General features: G+C 32.0%; 2 protein-coding genes across 2 annotated transcripts in view; both read left to right on the top strand.

Annotated features, from left to right (window-relative positions):
• LOC111705325 (UPF0769 protein C21orf59 homolog) overlaps positions 1-2,390 on the top strand; it is an 8,341-nt gene extending 5,951 nt beyond the window's left edge. Inside the window, exons 10-11 of the mRNA XM_023477828.1 lie at positions 593-750; positions 2,291-2,390. Coding sequence (XP_023333596.1) covers positions 593-750; positions 2,291-2,390 — 258 coding nt within the window. The remainder of the gene's footprint in view (positions 1-592; positions 751-2,290) is intronic.
• A 1,006-nt stretch (positions 2,391-3,396) lies between these two features.
• LOC111705158 (uncharacterized) lies at positions 3,397-7,972 on the top strand. The gene is made up of 4 exons (XM_023477625.1): positions 3,397-3,882; positions 3,994-4,198; positions 7,063-7,149; positions 7,788-7,972. Exons 1-4 carry the CDS (start codon positions 3,872-3,874, stop codon positions 7,863-7,865), a joined length of 381 nt encoding a protein of 126 aa, XP_023333393.1. The 5' UTR covers positions 3,397-3,871; the 3' UTR covers positions 7,866-7,972.
• The last annotated feature ends 13,163 nt before the right edge of the window (positions 7,973-21,135 follow it).

Below are 21,135 nucleotides of genomic sequence, written 5' to 3'. Positions count from 1 at the left end.
CATTAAATCAAGTTTAAACGTTCTGACAAAAAGAAACTGATTCATTATTATAGCGTGCTGACGTCAAGAAACTGATCCATTATTCTAACGTGCTGACCTCAAGAAACTGATTCGTTATCATAAACGTGCTGACAAAAAGAAACTGATCCATTATTATAAACGTGCTGAAAAATGATCGAAATTTATTTATTATTTTAAACGTGCCGACGGAAAGAACTCGAGTTTTTATGCTTAAAACGTGCCGACGCAAAGAACCTGAGTTATTATACTTTAAACTTGCTTACGTAAAGAAGCCGAGTTATTAAACTTAAAACGTGCCGACGCAAAGAACCTGAGTTATAAAACTTAAAACGTGCTGACATAAAGAGCCTGAGTTATTATACTTTAAACGTGCTTACGTAAAGAAGCCGAGTTATTATATTTAAAACGTGCTGATGTAAAGAACCCGAGTTATGCGTTCTGATTTCAATAAACAGAGATATGTGTTTAAACGTGCTGTCGCCAAGAACCTGTAAACTAAATTCATAATGTTTCGTCTAAATAGTTGATTAGTTGGTCTGGAAAAGCATTATCTAAAGATTACAATGTTAAGGATTATTTTGGAGGAAATGAGAAGAGCAAGGTTGTTGTTAAGCTAAGCAAGGTTGGGAGCGGAGTTCCGTCCAGAGAACCCAGGCTCTCGGAGCAAGATAGAAAACAGCTCATGCTCTTAGAGCATAGACGAAGAGAGGAACTCAAAAAACTTATTAGGTATCACAATTTTTTTGCTTTTTTTTTGCTCACGAATATATAATTTTATTCTTCTCTTACACCTTATATTTTTTTTACAAATTGTAATTGAGCTTAAATACGTTCAAAGTCTCTTTATCCGGTCCCAGCCAATTCGTAATGCAGGGTTACGCATAAAGGAGGAGACTGTAAAGACGATCCAAGGTAAGATAAGATAAGATAAAGTTTATTGCTAAAATAAATGTATCTGTATACAGATAGAGTTTACAATCACAAAATTGATGATTATATTAACAGTACAAGTATAAAGCAATTAGGTGGAAAATAGCTCTTGGCTGTTTTGATTATTTTTTCCACCTAATGTTAGTAACAATAACAAAATATTTCAATTATATAGATTTAAGGAGAACGATCAGGGTGCGAATTTATCATATGCAAAATAGTTTATACATAAATTCGAATAACTAGAGTTTAAAGTAATTTTCAGACATGTACACAACAAATATCAAAGCATATTAAAACATATCTAATTAGTTTTACATGAATAGCAATTCGGTTTATAACACATTGTCCTATAATTTTCAAAAAGAGAATTTAGTAGTCTATTTTTAAATATACTTAGAGAGTTGCTTCTTTTTAAGTCAAGAGGCAGGTTATTCCACATCTTAAGAAGAGAGCTTGATGGTAAATACTGTAGTGAGCACATTTTGAGAATGTCAAGTTGATAGTTAAGAGATCTTTCAAAGTTTCCAAGCTTTTTAAAAATATTTTCAAAAGATGCAGGAAGAAGTTTATGTGTATATTTATACATAAATATAGCTTGGTTAAAGTCTACCAGATCATTAATCTTTAGAATCTTATACTTAAGGAAAAGAGGATCACTATGAGACGTGGCTTTTGAGTTATCAATTAATCGTATTGCTTGTTTCTGTAAAATGTGAATTTGTTTCATTTCTGAACATTTGTTTCATCCCCAGGCTGAAATTGCATATTCTATAAATGATCGAAATAATGAGTTGTAAATGGTTAGTTTAATATTACTAGGAAGAAAATTTTTTACACTTGACAAAGCAAAAACTGCACTGGATGCTTTGTTTTTAACCGCCTTAAGATGATGGTTCCTGTTAAGATTTTCGTCTAAATGAACACCTACAAACTTAAAAGATTCATTTTAAATTTAAATTTAAATTTAAATTTAAATTAATTCTTTGGAATTAAATGTGATCTTTAAATAGTCTAATTAATGATTTGGCAAAGATAGGGGAAAAATAAACTTATTATATATTATTATTATTAAGAAAGAAGTTTATAGTTGGAGGGAATTATGAATACAAGAATACAATGTCGTCTCTAAGGCCTCCTTCTTTGTGGGTAACGCTGTACATAAAATAAGAATTATAAACTTGGAAAAAGAGTTTGTTCAACCAATAAAAATTTTATTTTTACTTTGAAATGTTTTATAAATCGAAGCTTGTTGCGTTATGAATGTAGCACGCAACCTAAACTAAAATAAAAGACAACTTTCAATTTGGATAAAATGTTTGACTCTTATTGAATATAGGGATGAGGATGAATCCCACATGAACCAGGATTGGGCGGATCCAAAGAAACTAGCAAACTCTCTTCAGGTTAGAAAACATAAACGTACAGTTAAACCCTAAATATTAAATAAATCGAAAGAATTTATGAAACGTCGTCTTGACAATTTTTCAATGGGTTTTATGCTATTTTACGTAAATTTCAGTATTTGCGAAAATAAATAAATAGCCATGAATAAGCGGGAACAGTTTTAAAGAGCTCCATATAATCATGTAAGTAAAAAAATCAATTATCTGCAACATTCCATTATCAGAACGTGAAGAATACGACATTTGATAAATTCTTTCGATGTATTTAATATTTGGGGTTTAACTGTATATGCAAGAACCTTCAAATAGTCAGGATAAAAGATTTTGCGAATAAAATGGTGAAACATTTTTTTTAACAAATGAGGTCGTAGATAAAAAAAAAGAAAAAATTCAATTGCTAGGAAGTATGACTCGAAGCGCTCTGAAATTGACTTTTTTAGTAAAAGCAAGAACATTCCAAAATGAGAATATACTTTTTAAATTGGCCAAAAAATGAGTTTATTAGTAGCAGGAACAAATTCAAATACATTTTTAACCAAGAAAAACTATTAATTCATGAATTATTATTAGAACTAAAGACATTCTTTTAAATGATCTAACAAGTTCTTTTCCTTAATTATGTACATTATCTATCTATAACTTTTATCAGACCTCATGGTTTCGAACGAATACAGATATCAATATATGTTTATAAAGTATACAGCATTATAAGTTTGTTTGTATGTCCGATCATAATTCATGAAAACCTTGAAAGATATGCCTTTCAAATTTTAGTTGGGGAACTTGGTAACCCAACGGGAATGTTCTTGATTTAAAAATTATTATGTAATTTCAACCTAAAGCCTTGTTGCACCGGCTTTCTTATTGAGTGTTTGCTTTATTTACCCAATTTCCGGGCGATACAGTACAAATTGGGACCGGAAAGGTTGACCCGGCTCGGAAATTCAAAAGTACTACGGCTGCTCGTGTAAATACACATGAGTTTAACAAAGTACTATCATTCGTTACTTTTTATATATAATTATATATATANATATCATCCTGAAACCAGAATGTTATTTAAATCTTGGATGTCATACTAAAACCCGGATATCATCTTAAACCATCATATCTATCCATCCAACCATTTTCTGACCACAAAATAATGTTTAAACTCAATCGTATTTTTTTATCTGCATTATCTTTTTATATTTTTTCTACTTGTAAAAGAGATTATAAGTACTTGTTTTCAAATCAGTCGGTAATATTATAAATCAAATGCAGATGAAAACCGTTGCAAAAATAACAATTATTGATTTTCTTGTCAAAAATAAAATGTTTAATTAACTCTCAAAGATTATGTCCTTCTAATATCTCCAGACAACTGAGAAATACTATTTAGATATTTCGATCCTCTATTTATAAACAATTAATTGTTTTGTGTCTTGTTAATTATGTTAGATTTTTAAACTTGTTCTTTTCAAATTTTTTTTTCAGAATATGATGAATACGAAGGGTTTAGATGGGCACAATATATGAACAGAAAGTAATTCTAACTTTAAAGTTTAAAAAATTGAGTATTACCGAATTGTTTTTTTTTTTACAAAGAAATTCTACTGTTCCATAACTTTTGATTTCATCTACACTATGTGCCTAGTATGACTGAAGGAGAAGGTCCTGATCTTGTTGCGAAGGTTGATGGTCCACCTGGAGAAGCAGAGACGGGAGTTAAACCAGTAGAGGAGAATCCATCCAGAGTCAAGGACGGAGAACTGACCGGAGCTGAAGATGAGACTCCGGTAGGATCAGAGGAGGATACAAATACTGCCAAGGAGAAGAATAAACCTAAAGTCAAAGATAAGGTTGGTAATGCATGAGAATTTAGTTTGTTATTAATGCCTGATATGACACGCAGATTTATGCAGTTTGGTCCGAATCCCAGCAAGCTGTGTCTTTTAATCACAATTTGACCAATCAAACATGTAGCGAGTTATAGTTTTAGACTTTTCATCATTTAAATTAATATTATAAAATTATGAGTAAAACACACTGTAAGTTAAATATAGATATAAACAAGCAGTCCAATTTCTCTGTTTCTATCTTTAGACTTGAACCCAAGTTGACCGATTATTCAGGTCAAACCTTCCTTACATTTTAGTATTAAAGAAACTTAACATTAAATCAAGTTAACAATAATTGTCGATAATGAACCAATAATGTATTATGAATAACCCTGTACTTTATTTTTGTAATCGTAATTGTTATCTAACAATATAAATAAGACCATGATAATTGCTCTGCCATCAGTTTCATGCGAAGACCCAATCTATACAAAAAGGTGACCTAACCCTAGGGTCGACCCTGCTGCTGTTCTTCTGTTTTTCCATGTTTCAATAAATCTTTGATTTTTCCCCAGCGCAACAAAATATGTCGCTTTTTCTCTTTTAAATTTGTTGTGGACTGATGCGTTTTAAATATTTAAGTAAATTGAGACAACTCTCTAAATACAAAGATTGTTGAATTATGAACTAAAACCCGATTTAATTCAAATTTTTTTTTAAAATGACCCATTAAACTTTGGTTTGTCCAGAGCTGAAAACTTTAGAATGATATATCCTTAATCCTGATCGCTTAATCTGAGTATCCAATGTACACACTTTTTGATTTTATTCTTAATCCTCTTTTTTTGGATATCCCCACTGTATAAAAGTTACGTTTGATAACAATTACAGATACAATGCTATATAGATTGAACTAATATCCGATTGAATTAAAGCTGTTCACAAGCCGGCTTTTAGAGCATTTAAGCAAATATAAATTTCATTTTAATATGAACAGCTATTAAAAAATATATTTTATCACATTTTAGGACTATCATCATTTTAAACGAGGCTTAACAAACATTAATCCAAAACTTACATTTATCTAATCGATGTTTAGTTCAATTGATATGACACAATCAACACCAGAAAAAAACCGGGTTTTCAAAAGTTAAAGAGAACATCTTAACATGATACACTGATTGGTGGAATTTTATACTCCTTTCTTGGATATCGAATGCGTATTAAAGTAATCTCAGGTTTAGTAAAACCAGGAGTTTAAGCATAAATCTTGATATCCATCATTCTAAAGTTTTCAGCTCAGAGCTGGAAACTTTAGATGGTATACCTTTAATCCCGACAGCTTTATCAGAATATCCAATGTGGACACTTTTAATTTCTTGCTTAATCCACTCTTTTTTGGATATAGTACAGAAAATCAAAAATCGTTATTTTTAAATTTGAGAGTCCGGCCCTACCGTCTTTTAATATTAATCTTAATTAAATGCGAGAAATCTATTAAATGGTGCGCTAAATTTTTAATTTCCCGGCTTCTGATACGCCCCTGTGATTGGCGGAATTTTATATACTTTTTAGGATACAAACACAAGATTAGGTTAGTCTCTAGATTAAGAAAAAGAGAGGATCAAGCATTAATCTCGCTATTCACCGTTCTAAAGTTCCCAACTTTTTGTGATGAAACTGTAGATGTATGAATATATTATTGTTTTATTTGTGTGATTCATATTTTGGATGTATTAGATTTATTTTTACAAACGTAGTTATGTAATTGTGTTTTCCTTTCAGAAGCACAGCCATTACAAAATCTTACTCTTCCTCACTGTAATTTCAGAAAAAGATAAAAAAGATCAATTTATGAAGAAAACTGCAGATACGACGTTGCTACCTTGTAACTCCTCTATTTTTTATTTAAAATCCCAAAGAGTAAAAATTACTTAAATATCCCCCTTAAAAGTGAGAAGGACCGAAAACCAGAATGTAAACATTATTCATATTAATTGAATTGAAAGCTTTCAAGATCATTGAATATTTTAACAAAGGAACTGAATACTTTTAATTCTATAATCTTGAATTGGAACCTGATGGTGGGCATCTAAACTATGAATTGTGAGTTGATATATATCAAAGGTTTACTGCCTAATGTTGCAAAAGGGATTAAAAAATTAGAGTTTGAGGCATACAATTTTTCCTTCAAACATTTTTCTAAATAGATAAATTATGTAAAGAAATTAAGTCTTTGTAAAAACGCAAGATTTAAAATCTTTGTTAACAGATGGTATAAACCTTTGATATTTCAAACTGAGACTTGCTAATTTAACAGAATTCATAATTTGAAATACAGGGTGTCCCACGAAACATGACAATAGCAAGACGACTTGAAAGTCGTCTTTGATATTTGAATTTAATTGTGACATTTAGTCTTCTATCTACTTTAACATGTATGATTCTTGAAACAATTATCACATAATTCTCCTAGCCCTGGCATTTCCAAAAAGTGGTCTGCGTTTTTTGTGCTTTCAATATTACCGGAGATATAAAGAGTTTGGTTCAGATTTCAATTTTGTTAAAAAAAAAGCAAAATTGTCGAAATCTAAACGAAATTGTTCATATCTCGGGCAATATTGAAAGCACATTTTGGAAATGGCAGGACTAGGGGAATTTTGTGATTATTATCTCTAGAAATTTACTTCTAAAATTAGGTTGACAAATAAACGCAGCAAATTATATAAAAAATCAAGACGACATTCAAGGCCTCTTGCATACTGTCATGTTTCGTGGGACACCCTGTATCTTCAGGACTGTACATTTGGTTGCAGAGATATAGAAATTGAAAATAAGAGTTTGTGGCAAAGACTCAATTCCTTTGTCAAATTCTGCTAATCTAGGTTGATGAGGGAGGGAAGGGATCAGCTCCTGATATACTAAGTGAGGCTGCAATGCACAATGCATATTTTATCTGTCACAATGTTCAGGTACGCAAATTCATATATTTAAAATAGTGAAATAATAGTTTTTTAACAAGAAATACAGACAAATTAATAATCAATAATAAAAGACAAGGTTTATAGCTATGAACTGTTTTCACAAAACCCCCTCATGTCCACGAATTTGACAATTTGACCAGAAACCATAGATTTTTTGATTAGATAGATCAAAATATAATAAATAATCAGGATAAAGTAAAAGCATGACATGAAAGTTAGAGAGGATCCTGATTTATCCTTTCAATATATCATGATCCGTCCTTTCAATATATCATGATCCGTCCTTTCAATATATCATGATCCGTTCTTTCAATATATCATGATCCGTCCTTTCAATATATCATGATCCGTCCTTTCAATATATCATGATCTGTTCTTTCAATACATCATGATCCGTTCTTTCAATATATCATGATCCGTCCTTTCAATATATCATGATCCGTTCTTTCAATACATCATGATCCGTTCTTTCAATATATCATGATCCGTCCTTTCAATATATCATGATCCGTCCTTTCAATATATCATGATCCGTCCTTTCAATATATATCTTTACCCTTTCAGAATAAATTGAAGGATCAGGATATATAGAAAGAATTAATGATTACTGAATATATATATTTAAGGATTTGATGTATTTCCGTGGATTTGTCTGGGAAGGAGCAAACAAGGGTAAAGGGAAAGGAAAGAAGAAGAAGAAATAAATATCCGGAGTAATAATTAATTTTATGTTTAGTCTTATCTTTCTTTTATATAAGTAGAAACCATGATTTATGTGCCACATAAACCAAATTCAATTATTAACTCAAAATATCCAAAAATTTAATAAATATGACTGTTGAAAATATGTATGTGGTCCGTTGAAAATATGTATGTGGTCCGTTGAAATGGACAAATTCTTGAATACGCTTCTGTCCACAAAGGATGAGATTTTAGAGACGACTGTACCGGATTTATTAAGACTTATATTAAATACATTCAAGGTTCCATCAGCATTCTTCTCAATTATTTTAGAGACGACTGTACCGGATTTATTAAGACTTTTATTAAATACATTCAAGGTTCCATCAGCATTCTTCTCAATTATTTTAGAGACGACTGTACCGGATTTATTAAGACTTTTATTAAATACATTCAAGGTTCCATCAGTATTCTTCTCAATTATTTTTTTTCAAAACATTTAAGAGACCCGTAGAAGATTATTTTTAAATTCAAATCATTCTTTTTGGGGAACCCTGTGTGTTGAAAAACTTTACGGAACAATTTCTCTGGATCAATTATATGCGTAACCCATGTCCCACTACGTCATACAGTGAAACCCTTAATAACGAATACATCGGAAGAATTTATCAAATGTCGTCTTGACAATTTTTCAATCAGTTTTATACTATATTACGTAAATTTCAGTATTTGCGAAAAGAAATAAATATCCATGAATATGCGGGAACAGTTTTAAAGAGTTCCATATAATTATTTAATTAAAAAACTTAATATCTGCAACATTCCATTATTAGAAAGTGAAGAATACGACATTTTATGAATTCTTTCGATGTATTCGTTATTAAGGGTTTCACTGTATCTTAATTGGTCCTAGATTCTTGAGATAATTACAGAAAACAAATAAACCCGATTAAAATGTAAAACTTAAAAACCCTAGTTATCTTGTGGGCAACATTTGCACCCACAGGGTTACCCATAAAGGATTAGACTGTAAAGACGACTTGAAATTCTTCAAATAACACGATCCCAAGTTCAAATTATGTCTTATGGCTTATTTAATGATATTGCAAAGAAAGAAAATCCTAACTGCAGGCAATCATGAATATAAGTAAACTGACAGTACACATTTCGTACAGTCGTCTCTGAAGTCTCATCCTTTGTGGATAATCCTGTAGGTCCCAGGTGGACTAGCAATTTTAGCGCGAAGTCGGCCCGAAATGTCGTCTTTGTGAATCTTCCGCTCTCAGACCATTGAGGATAAAATTTGAATTTATAAAAGTGGTTGTTTGGTTAACACTCACTTAAGAAAAAACACGTTCTCAAATATTTGCTAACTTGACTGTGCACACAAACAATATTTAAAAATAGAACTGATACCTTCATCATATTTTCTCCACAATTTATATAAAAAATTGATCCGATAATAAACTTCGTGAAGTTTTCTGGGTTGCTTTATTCTTGAAATTTTCATCTTTGCACGGATTTAAATCTGGAACACGGTTTGGTTTGGAGTCGTCCAAAGATTAAAAGTTCTCATGCAAAAATCGATGAGAATTTTGCGGAATACTTAACATATAGCTTAATTGCGACAAAAAAGTATAATTTGAGTTAAAATCAACTAAGCCTTACGGAGTAAAGTGGCACTTTAATGTTAACCTAGTCTTGAAAATGTATGCTCTTAGTAGCGGTCTGGATCCATGTGGATATTTATTAAATATTTTAAAATATGTTTAAAATGGAAAACTTGGGATCTATCGAATCAATTCCTCGAGAAACCAAGTTTCCCATGTTCTCCGAATATTTGAAGATAATGCTCCGATCTTGCTAAATGTTAGATAATAACTGCCAGATAAATTCTTGTCATAGAACGTAAATGGAAATCCGAGCAATTTGTTCGGAAATGTTGGAACATTAGGAGAAGTTGAACCATAGTATATGAACCCGTAAATTCTTCAGTAAATGTCCCAAATTAACATAAACTCTGTTCAAGTAAATTTAAGATGAAATAATTATCAGTAAATGGCTCCGTAAACATGCTACACATTCTTTTTATTTTTAAATAAAGATATATCAGCAATATTGTCATTACAAACTGGGTTAAGTTAATAGTTTAATAAAAAAAGTCAGATGATTTTTTAAAATACGAAACTCCTTTTAGAATATTCCAAGATTTTTTCTTAGTTTCTTTAAAATTGACTTAGATAGAAAATTAAACAATTTTTATTCAGTAAATTAAGATGTTGAAAAATTACCCAATATCTTTTTTAATTTCAAGACCATGTTTTGGAAATACCAACAACTAGAGTCTCCGGTATTTAATGGTATCAATTGTTTTCATGTGTTTGAGGACAACAGCTCTCTGTCTACAGGCTGAAATTGTATGCAGCGTTTACTTTTTGGTTCAGTAGCGTGTAAAATTGTCATAAACCAAGTTATCTACTATAAAGCATCCCTAACAGACCTGAGACTGAAACTTATAACAGAGTATATCTTCTTGAATAGAATAAACACATTTTTGTAGACGGAATCATGTTCTCCTTTTATTTGCTGTTAATAGAAATCTTTAGAAAGGCGCAAAGCGAAAAAAAGAAGCTCGGTTAAATTCTGAATATGAAGGACTTCGAACTTGGTTTAGTTTTGTAAAAGCTAATTTTGGAGATTAGAAATATATTTTTTAACTATATTAATTTTCACCAACCCATGGATTCAATGTTATAAACTGAATATATTAATTTTCACCAACCCATGGTTTCGATATTGTAAACTGAATATATTAAGTTTATCCACCCTGGTTTCAATATTGTAAACTGAATATATTAGGTTTCTCCAACCTGGTTTCGATATTGTAAACTGAATATATTATCTTTACTTGTAATCAATTCCACCAACTCCCTTCATGTTACAACTCCATCCAGTATGTTTAATGTATACAATAACCTATTCTAGTAGCATTTTGTGAATGGACACTGTTCAGTTTTTAAAGTATTTGTTCATTAACAATTTAAAATACAATTAGTATTTAATAACAAATTATCCTTAAAAAACGAGATTTAATTTTCTTACTAGGATCATATAAGGATATATAAATTTATTCAATTAATAAACAATAAACCTAATAAACTAGGATCATATGAGGATATATAAATTTATTCAATTAATAAACAATAAACCTAATAAACTTTCAATAGTTTTGGATACTCCCATTGTGTCAAATTCTTAATTAAATCATAAAGTTAATTCTTTTTCAACCAGAGTCTAAAACTAAAGAATGCGCGAATTTTAAGTTCGAGGTTAAAAGTTCTGTAAAATAATGAGTAGCTACTTAAATATTAAACTTTCTCAATTTTAAATTTGAATTTCCCGGGAAAAATTTCACCCAATCAGAGAAAAGGATTTATGGAGAATATTACGTAACCATCGCTATAATCAGCTGTTTTAGTTAGTTTTTTAATATTTACGTAACCGAAAACAAAACATATTTCCAGTTACAACCGTATTTTGGGTTTACGTGCAAACATTAATCAATTTAAAACGTGAAATTTATTAAATCAAGGGTATTACTTTTAAATATATTGTAGTTAGTTGAATGCGCGCCGCTTATCACTGAATGATGATAGACAAATAGGGATTGCGGGATTTCAAGATTTTAACCATGTGTTTAATTTTAACTCGTCGATTTCGGCGAGTTAAATATTTAACCACAGGTTTAAATATTTCACCTCACGGTGAAAGTTCGGGTTTAAATTAAGTCAGAAGTGGCATTTAACCATGAACTTAAAATTTAAGTCAAAACTTTTCATTCTTTAGTTTTGGACTCTGAATAAGATTTTCAAATATTTGATAATGTTTTTGGTTTATTTGCAAGATGTCGGATTAAGTCTTATTTATTTATAAGAATGTGTGTAATTATGTACTCTGTATAATAATATCCCAGGGCTTCAATATTCTTTATTTTCTCTAAATTAATTGAACATGTTCCCCCGCTCGAGAGAAAATATTACAATAAAGAACTGAAAGATAAATCATTTATGTCCGAGAATACATACAGAGCAGCACAGTTGGAAGGTTTCTTATCTCTGTATTCATTGTCCTACACTTTATACCAATAAAACTCATACAATTTCTTTTCCTTTATCCACATATTCAAATATTAATTTATAATTTGTTGTTATTTGTTGATTTTTTATTATAGTTATTGCTTTAGAAGAATTGCATCAGAACCAGGGGCGTATTCAGGAATTTGTCCTGGTGATGGGGGGGGTGGTCTAAATTTTTTTTTCTTTCCAGGTGGGCTCAGCACCCGTTAAGGGGCCTGAATACACACATTTTTAGTCACAATGTTGTAAAAACTTAGGCGGGACGTCGGTGCAAAGTTGCAAATAATCAGGTAAACGGATATATTTCAAAGCTACAAAAAAATAGAGATATAGTTAAATAGATGTTGATTTATAAAATGGTTTGAATGTTTAATTAGATAACTCACTATTTAGATATATCACGATAATTAAGGAGTGATTAGGGTTCAGAGGATTTGTGGGATCAGTTTAAAACATTTGGAAATACTTCTGAAAATATAAACCCGGTTGTTTAAGTGTAATTTCTATGGATTGCAAAGTTATTTGTGGATTTTATTATTCACTTAGTTAAAACCTTTCACTTGGTGTTTTCCTTTTGTCGGAGTACAGAGAAATTAACAGATTATTGCTTTGATTTGGACTTATCCAGTTATGGGTTAGAAGGTAGATTTATGGTAAACAAATGTATATTGTTTTAGCTTAAGTGACTGTAGACATAATTACAAGTGACTCTCTATTTAAAGAGTTACATGTCCAATTCACAACGTTACCCTTTAAATCTTTCAGTAACAACAAAGAGATAAATTATGTTAAAATCCTTTCCTTATTATTATTATTATTATTATTATTTCCTTATTCGGTCTATGTACTTCAATGACTGTGTGCGGATTAACTTAGCACATGGGTTGTCAGAACCGTTGTTTTTCACCCAAGGGGTTAAGCAAGGGTGCAGCCTCTCCCCTTTACTGTTTGCACTTTATATTGCCTCCCTAGGGCTAGCTCTGGACAGTTCTAAGCAGGAAAGAGTTACAGAAAGCAATGTCAGATAGAGCTGTGAGATTTGTGGTTTCAACCAAAAGAGGTCATTCCTCTGCTGTTGCAGCCTCCCAGTTGTGGAAGTGGTTCCGACTTCAGGGTTTTGTGAATGATTCCAGGGCGAGTAGGACTCTGTGCAGGGTTCGGGCTGGTAACGCAGAGCTAGGTAACAGATACAAAGATAGGTACGGCTGTACCCATGTTTTGTGCCCATGGTGTCTCTCAAAAGGTGTCCGTGCCAGGCTGGTAGAGTCTCACGTGGTCCTTATCTGCCCATGCGTAGCGGCACAGCGTAGGGATTTCGGGATTGCAGATTTTCACTCGACCTATGTCGCTCATGGTAAGAAACCTCTATGGCAGATTCTCAGGGCTTATCTTGGGGGGGATGGGTCAGACCAAGTAGTCTTACTTGAAAGAGGGAGGAAAATGGCAGTGTTGTTGGAGTCATGGCTGGTTAAAAGTCATGAAGGTGGTCTGTAGGGCGAGAGCTTTCAAGGTGGGTTTTTTGTCAAACAATCCTAAATCTTATCTTATATCTTATGTTAAACCATTATCAAATAATAATCTAATAAACTTTTTATTAACTTCATACTGGGGTAGTACCGAGATGGACTACTCTGGGGGACTGTTAGTGTGCAGTTGGGCGGTGACTTTAGTCATTGGTCTGTACTTCGACAGTTGGCCACACTAGACAGTGTGTCACCAATTGGTACATTAATAGCCAATGTGGCTATTTTTGATGAGGTCTCAGCCCTGACTTCTACGGAATGATGGTTGATTGTTTGTTTGTTTGTTTGTTTGTCTTTGCTATATAAATCTGCAAGCCACTTTAACTGAGAAACCGTATTTTAAAATAATCAATTTTTAAAAGAAGGACAAAAACTCTCCCATAATTTCTGCTCAGACAGAGGACCGTTGTCACTTGAAATTATGTTGACCACGTAAAACTAACCAAAGTGGATCCTGTCAATATTGGAATATTTTCCGTCATATGTTATCTCTAGTTAAAAATCCGTCAAGAATAGCGTAAAAGACCTTACATACTTATATTTTCAATAACAATGCATTAGCCCAACAAAAAAATATAGAATCGCAAGTACAATCTTGATTTATTGGATGAAAATGGGTTCTCAGACTCACTATCAAACAGGACGTCCAGTTTACCGTGGCGACAACCCCATTAAGTTTATTCATATGAGAAAGAAACATAGGAGCAAAGGAATTTGCAACCGGTGCAAAGACATAACGATTAGAAAATCAGAGTTTGTGGCAAAACTCAGTTACAACTTTCATACTTAAAACAACGGAAAAAAATATTTTCCTACAGTAAGAACCAGAAAACTGTGGAACAGGGAGACTCATGTTGTGATTCTAAAAAGCCCAATGAACATGAAAACAGAATTAGTTCTGTGTACACAGACCCATTTCACTTTATTGTAAATTTTTAATCAACTATTAAAACTATTTGATTTGTAAGAACATCAAATACAAACTTAAAGATTGCTTTTAATGTCGTCTTCCTATTCCTAGTTTTCTGAATCTCACTGTGGAAATTTCTGACTCCCTGAAGGATTAAAGATCCTCTGTATCTAGGGTCTCCTGGAGCGTGTCTCCGACAGAAGGAGTTCCTTGATGAGGGTTCTCAAGGAATATAAATGAGAGAAGAGTGTTTAGAATTGCAGCCAATTTATTCCCGGAGTCCTTAAACTGCGCCCATCATCAAGGTTTGAACAGGGAAAATAGAGAAATCCGGGAGAAAATAGAAAAACATAAAACTCTCCAGGTTTCCGTGAGAACTGCAGGTTTCTAAACCAAGTATCGGAGAAGATTAATCTTTTCAGAGTTTGGCAGTTTTCGCATCGAAAAGCTCTAAAACCCTGCCATTCATGGGTTGGGTTCAGCTCTGAATAGAACCAGAGACAGGAAACTTTAGTTTAATGGCTGCTCTTCATTCTCGGATATTCAAATAGTTTCCCGGATCGTAAATTTGGGACGAAATTTTCCAAATTTTAGTTAGAATTCTTCTCCGGGCCCGGAGAAGGAGAGGAGGGAGGAACCATTACAAAACTCTCCGTGAACCTCAAGTATACAAACTTTAAGAGATCTCATGTTGGCAACATATGGTGCACTGAGTGTAGTACATACAAAACTTTGTTCATTAATTCATTAATTTAATAGAATTCATGGAATAGTTTTGTTTCTGTAATGAGACGCCATAGTTTAGAACTGGTTTCACTTGGAGGAATTAAAACTCTAACAACAGGGTTTCCATTTAATTTTCTTTCTTTCTTCATTAAATCGCATTTATCCGTATGTGTCTCAAATAAACTAAATCCAAAATTTCGCTAAAAGTATATTTGGTTAGTTACAATTTTGTGTAAAGAGTGTTAGAACAGAAGTGGAATGGGTGGGAGGGGGATTATATTTTGGAACACCCTATTGCGAGACACCCAGTTACAAGACACCCTGTAACAAGACATCCTGTCACAAGACACCCTGTAACGAGACACCCAGTTGCGAGAAACCTTCTAACGAGACACCCTGTTACGAGACACACCGTTACGAGACCATATGTAACGAGACACCGTTTAACAAGACATGTTATCATTAGAAACTAAGTAACAAGACACCTTGTAACGAGACACTCTGTTAGTTGTCACTATGAAATTCTGTATTATAACACCTTGAATCGCAAACAGAACCTAAAGCAAACATTAACAAATAAGCTTCAAGGTTAGATAAGAATAATATTGAAAAGTACAAGCCGAAGAAAACTTATAAACATTTAGGCATGGCTTCTACCCCCCCCCCCCCTCCCCAACTTACAACTTTATTTTACGATTTTTACGAAAAACATGGACGTACTTTTTTCTCAAAATTCTTCTTTTGTATTTACAGGTATATAAAACATAATACATTTCATTCTTTTGTGCACAAAACGATAAATTTTGTATAGTTCTTAAATAAAGCATTAAATAAAATGGTTTACGTGTCTTATAGTTTAGGATTAAAAAAATCCCAAAGTACAGTTCTACTCTGGGGAAAACTTATAAAAATGAAAAAATTAATTTTCAAGAACCTTAAAGGGTACATCGACGTAATTTCAAATTACTCTAAATAAGAAAAAAGCGGGGCACACGGTCCAATTTACCTTTAATCTTTATTCTTAATGAACAATAAAAGATTTCAACACTTTTAAAAAAAAATTTCAAATTTGTTAAAAAAGGTTAATTGGGCACGATACTTGACATGTTTTTGTTGTTGAAAAATTACTTATACGTATGCATTCCTTGTAAGGAAGCCTAGGATGCATCGAGACTCGGATAAATAACATAAATTTTGCCGAGATATAGCCTGGGTTGAGACGAGTTGCCAACCTAATATTGTTTTGCATCTAATTTAACGTGTGAAGGAGAGGGAAATGGACTGAGAAACTGGGAAGTTGACAGTAACTGTTAAATAAATAGGAAACTAAGGTTTCGTGTAAAAATATTGCAAATCACAGAATACAGACCTAGGATATAGAATACAAGGATACAGAAAACAGGGATGCAAAATACAAGGATACAGAATACTAGCCTGGGATACAGAATACAAGGATACAGAAAACAGGTATGCAAAATACAAGGATACAGAATACTAGCCCGGGATACAGAATACAAGAAGGGTCCAGAACAAACCTGTAATATATTCTTGGTATCTGTAAACCACTCTAACTATCTCTACAATAGTATCCTTGGTATCTGTAAACTACTCTAACTATCTCTACTATAGTATCCTTGGTATCTGTAAACTACTCTAACTATCTCTACAATAGTATCCTTGGTATCTGTAAACTACTCTAACTATCTCTACAATAGTATCCTTGGTATCTGTAAACTACTCGAACTATCTCTCCTATAGTATCCTTGGTATATGTAAACTACTCTAACTATCCCTACAATAGTATTCTTGGTATCTGTAAACTACTCTAACTATCCCTACAATAGTATCATTGGTATCTGTAAACTACTCTAACTATCTCTAAAATAGTATCCTTGGTATCTGTAAACTACTCTAACTATCCCTACAATAGTATCATTGGTATCTGTAAACTACTCTAACTATCCCTAAAATAGTATCTTTAATATCTGCAAACTACTCTAACTATCCCTACAATAGTATCCTTGGTATTTGTAAACTACTCTAACTATCCCTACAATAGTATCCTTGGTATCTGTAAACTACTCTAACTATCCCTACAATAGTATCCTTGGTATCTGTAAACTACTCGAACTATCTCTCCTATAGTATCCTTGGTATCTGTAAACTACTCTAACTATCCCTACAATAGTATCATTGGTATCTGTAAACTACTCTAACTATCCCTACAATAGTATCATTGGTATCTGTAAACTACTCTGTATTATTGCACAAACAGAAAATATAATTGAATAGATGGATGGAGAACCAGTCTTGTGGAGATTTATTATTATTCCTCTCCAACATGATAAATCAGAATTAATTAATGTTTGCGCAATAAAAAAGATAAGGACTGAATCTTTACCTAGCCATTTATTACTAAAAAAAAACTATTTCTTTATATGAATTTATTTCAGCAAACAATATAATTCAATCAATCATACGGCTGCAGTGCTCGGCCCTTTTTATCTGGCCTGTCCTGACCCAAAGAAATATAAATATTTGGTGCTGGAGGGAGGGGTTGGGGGGGGGGGTGAAATTTATTATGAGATTTAGCCACAGATTTAACTTGATTTTGTTGCACTCTTTACCACTGGTAGAGTAGAGTAGAGATAAGGCCAGGATCTGTATTTTGATTTATCAAGGAGGCTAGGAAGTACAAATCTGTGTATTTATTTATCTATGAGGCTAGGAACTAAAGATCTATATATTTATTTATCTATGAGTCTATGAACTACAGCTCTATATATTCATTTATTTATGCGACTAGGAACTACAGATCTGTGTATTTATTTATCTTTGAGGCTAGGATCTGTTTATTGATTTAACAATGAGGCTGGGAACTATAACTCCATGTATTTATCTATGAGTCTAGGAACTACAGATCTGTGTATTTATTTATCTATATGTCTAGTATTTACAGATTTTTATATTTATTTATCTATGAGTTTATTCATCTGTGAGGATAGGAATTACAGATTTGTGTATTTATTCATCTATGAGGCTAGGAACTACGGACCTGTGTATTTATTCATCTATGAAGCTACGAATAAAGATCTGTGTATTTATTTATCTATGAGGCTAGGAACTACAGATCTGTGTAATTATTTATCTATGAGTCTAGAAATTATAGATCTATATATTTATTAATCAATGAGAAGAGGAACTACTTAGCATAAATATTTGCCCTGGTTCAGATTTCTCCTGTATAATACTGCAGTACTTTTTCCAATCCTCCATGTATTCTCCGACCCAACCCTCTCCCCACATATATCAATCAATCAATTTAGTTTCTTAATTTACTATTTTCATGCAGAACTTTCACAGGAAACAGACAGGACTAGATTGGTAAACGATTAAGGAACTTTTTAAGGAAAACGGAGAATTCCAGACGAGGGGAGCAAGGCCAACCACAACAACTTCTACGTCCAAGCCACATTCTCCTCATGTTCTCGTCCGAACCACCTCGAAATCCTCGTCCATCGATTATTATGTGTTTAAAAGTTTCTAACTCTTGTAGATAAAACTATTTTTAACAAATCTGGCCACGTTAGGGCATAAAAAATGGATAAACTAAAGTATTGCAATGATTAAATCATGTTTGAAACTTTAGAGACATGAGAATGATGTCAAACTTTATTTACGTAAAACTTAAAACTCTTCTGCCACCGTAATGGTCAACCTTCGCGATATGAAATAAATAGCAAAATATTTGGCATACCTCTGCCTATAATTTTCCCCATGGAACCACCCGGAAAAAAATCTATGATTTTCACTATAATTAACAAAAAAGATTAAAGTTCTATAACCTCGGAATTATTTGCGGCATTCTAAACCAAGAATATCTGAAAATGCTTGTAAAAAGGTGAACATTTTTAAGGACATAGAACTCGAAAATTTAATTCAATTGTAACTATTTTTTTCGATTTACTAAAATTCAATATTTTATTTATGCCCTAACGTGGCCTGATTCTTTAAAAAAAATAGTTTTATCTTGGAGGACTAGACACTTTTAAAAAATAATATTGGAAGGATGAGGATTTAGAGGAGAATGTGGCTCGGACTAGAAATAGTTGTGACTGGCCTTCCTCCCCTCTCCAGACCATCCATCTTAACAAACCAAGGTTATAAAAAACATAGGATAAGAAGGAAAACTAAATTAATTAATTAGAAATAATGTGAAGGGGGGGTCCTTGGCTAGGAAATTGAGAGTTTTTTTTCAATTTAAATTTTTTTTGACAAGCTATTGATTTTAAAAAAATTGAAATTCTGACATGCTACCAATTAAGTTTAATAGTCTAAGTTTTGGTAGTAAAATAAAAAAACTTGAGAATTTTCAAGGTCGCAATGTCGAACCAGTAATTCTGCAAAACTTGAACTTGTTTGAACTGAAAAGCTTTCTCTGATTAAGAAATAATCAAATATTCATGGTTTTGTTTCTGAAAACTGTTAATTTTGTTTGTAATTTCTTTGCAATAGTGACTTCGGAAACAATAGAGAAATTTACCGAATTAAACCCTGTAAAGTAAAAAAAGCCACGTTATCTTCCACATTATTGATCAGAAAAGGTTTTTAGTTGAACTGAGTATACCCCTCTGTAAATGAAGGATCACTTAAAGTACAATAAAAGATACGAATAAATCCTGATACTTTAAAAACTTTTCTTCATTTACATTGACTTCACTCACATTAATTTCAGAGGGGTTTCTTCATTTGGCGTGCTGTCCCGTTTCTCATTGAATTATCTGTACTGTACAGCTTGCTCTAGCAGGTTTAAAGTCGGCCCGGTACCAGTGCTCTTCTCATATTTCCCTTCACCATCTAACTCCTTCTTTAAACTGTCCATGCAAGCTCGAGTAGAATTATTGCACAGTGAACTAGCTCTGTGTGTGTACTTTTTACATTCATAATATATCTTTGCATATAAATTTTTGTATCCAAAAAGTTGTTTGATGTATGAGGACGCTTAAGCTCTATAGAACCAAATTTCATAGTTTAATCAATGCTTTTAAAAAGTTTTTTAATTCAACTTTTAAAAAACTTTTATGAATTTTCCTAGTAATAAATTAAACTGAGAAAAAGGTTCTAAGTTTGATTAGATTGTTTATATTATACAATGTAAACATTGAAGGGAGTTTACACCTTATGGACGTATTTCTTGTTATAGTTTAATTAAACTAAAATTACTTTCCTCATAAAAATGTAAAAAAATACAAAATGTCATAAAGGAAAATATAAAATCAACCAAATGGCCTAATGATATAATGATAGAATGATACAGAATTAAAAGATTTCTAATTGACTTGACACCAGAATGTTGAAAGGATGAATCTGAGAATGATGTGAAGACAGAATCTATGAATAATTGAGTATAGGCCTGAAAAAAATGAAACTATCTCAGAAAAATATACAGATATATTCTAAAAATGAAAATGAAAAAAATAACAGAATCTCAGAATGAATAGATGATAGAATCTCAGAATGAATAGATGACAGAATCTCAGAATGAATAAATGACATAATCTTAGAATGAATAGATGGCAGAATCTCAGAATGAATAGATAACAGAATCTCAGAATAAATAGATGACAGAAACTCAGAACGAATAGATGACAGAATCTCAGAATGAATAGATGACATAATCTCAGAACGAATAGATGACGAAATCTCAGAATGAATAGATGACAGAATCTCAGAATATTTTCTAACATATTCTCTTTTTTATATTGTTAAAATTGTAAAGGAAGACATAAATTTTCATTAAAATATTTTTTTTGTTTGTTCGAAACCTTGCAATTTTTAAGAACAATTTCTTTTTTTCTGCAGAGCCATGATAAGAAAATATGGTTTCTATGATTCTGCATAAAGTTCAATGTTTTTCTAATTTTAAAATATGATGTTAAAAAACATTTAATAATCACAAGAAATATTTGTTCTGTGAAAAAAGACAATTATATTTTTT

This window comes from Eurytemora carolleeae, unplaced genomic scaffold (genome assembly GCF_000591075.1).
Source record: "Eurytemora carolleeae unplaced genomic scaffold, Eaff_2.0 scaffold2, whole genome shotgun sequence".
In the NCBI taxonomy this organism is placed as follows: domain Eukaryota; kingdom Metazoa; phylum Arthropoda; class Copepoda; order Calanoida; family Temoridae; genus Eurytemora; species Eurytemora carolleeae.
This window is presented reverse-complemented; position numbering and strand designations above follow the sequence as displayed.

Excerpts from the sequence above, each read along its gene's own strand:
- LOC111705158 (XM_023477625.1), top strand. Across the intron at positions 4,199-7,062 it reads AACCTAAAGTCAAAGATAAG|GTTGATGAGGGAGGGAAGGG; the intron begins GTTGGTAATGCA and ends CTGCTAATCTAG. Across the intron at positions 7,150-7,787 it reads TTATCTGTCACAATGTTCAG|GATTTGATGTATTTCCGTGG; the intron begins GTACGCAAATTC and ends TATATATTTAAG.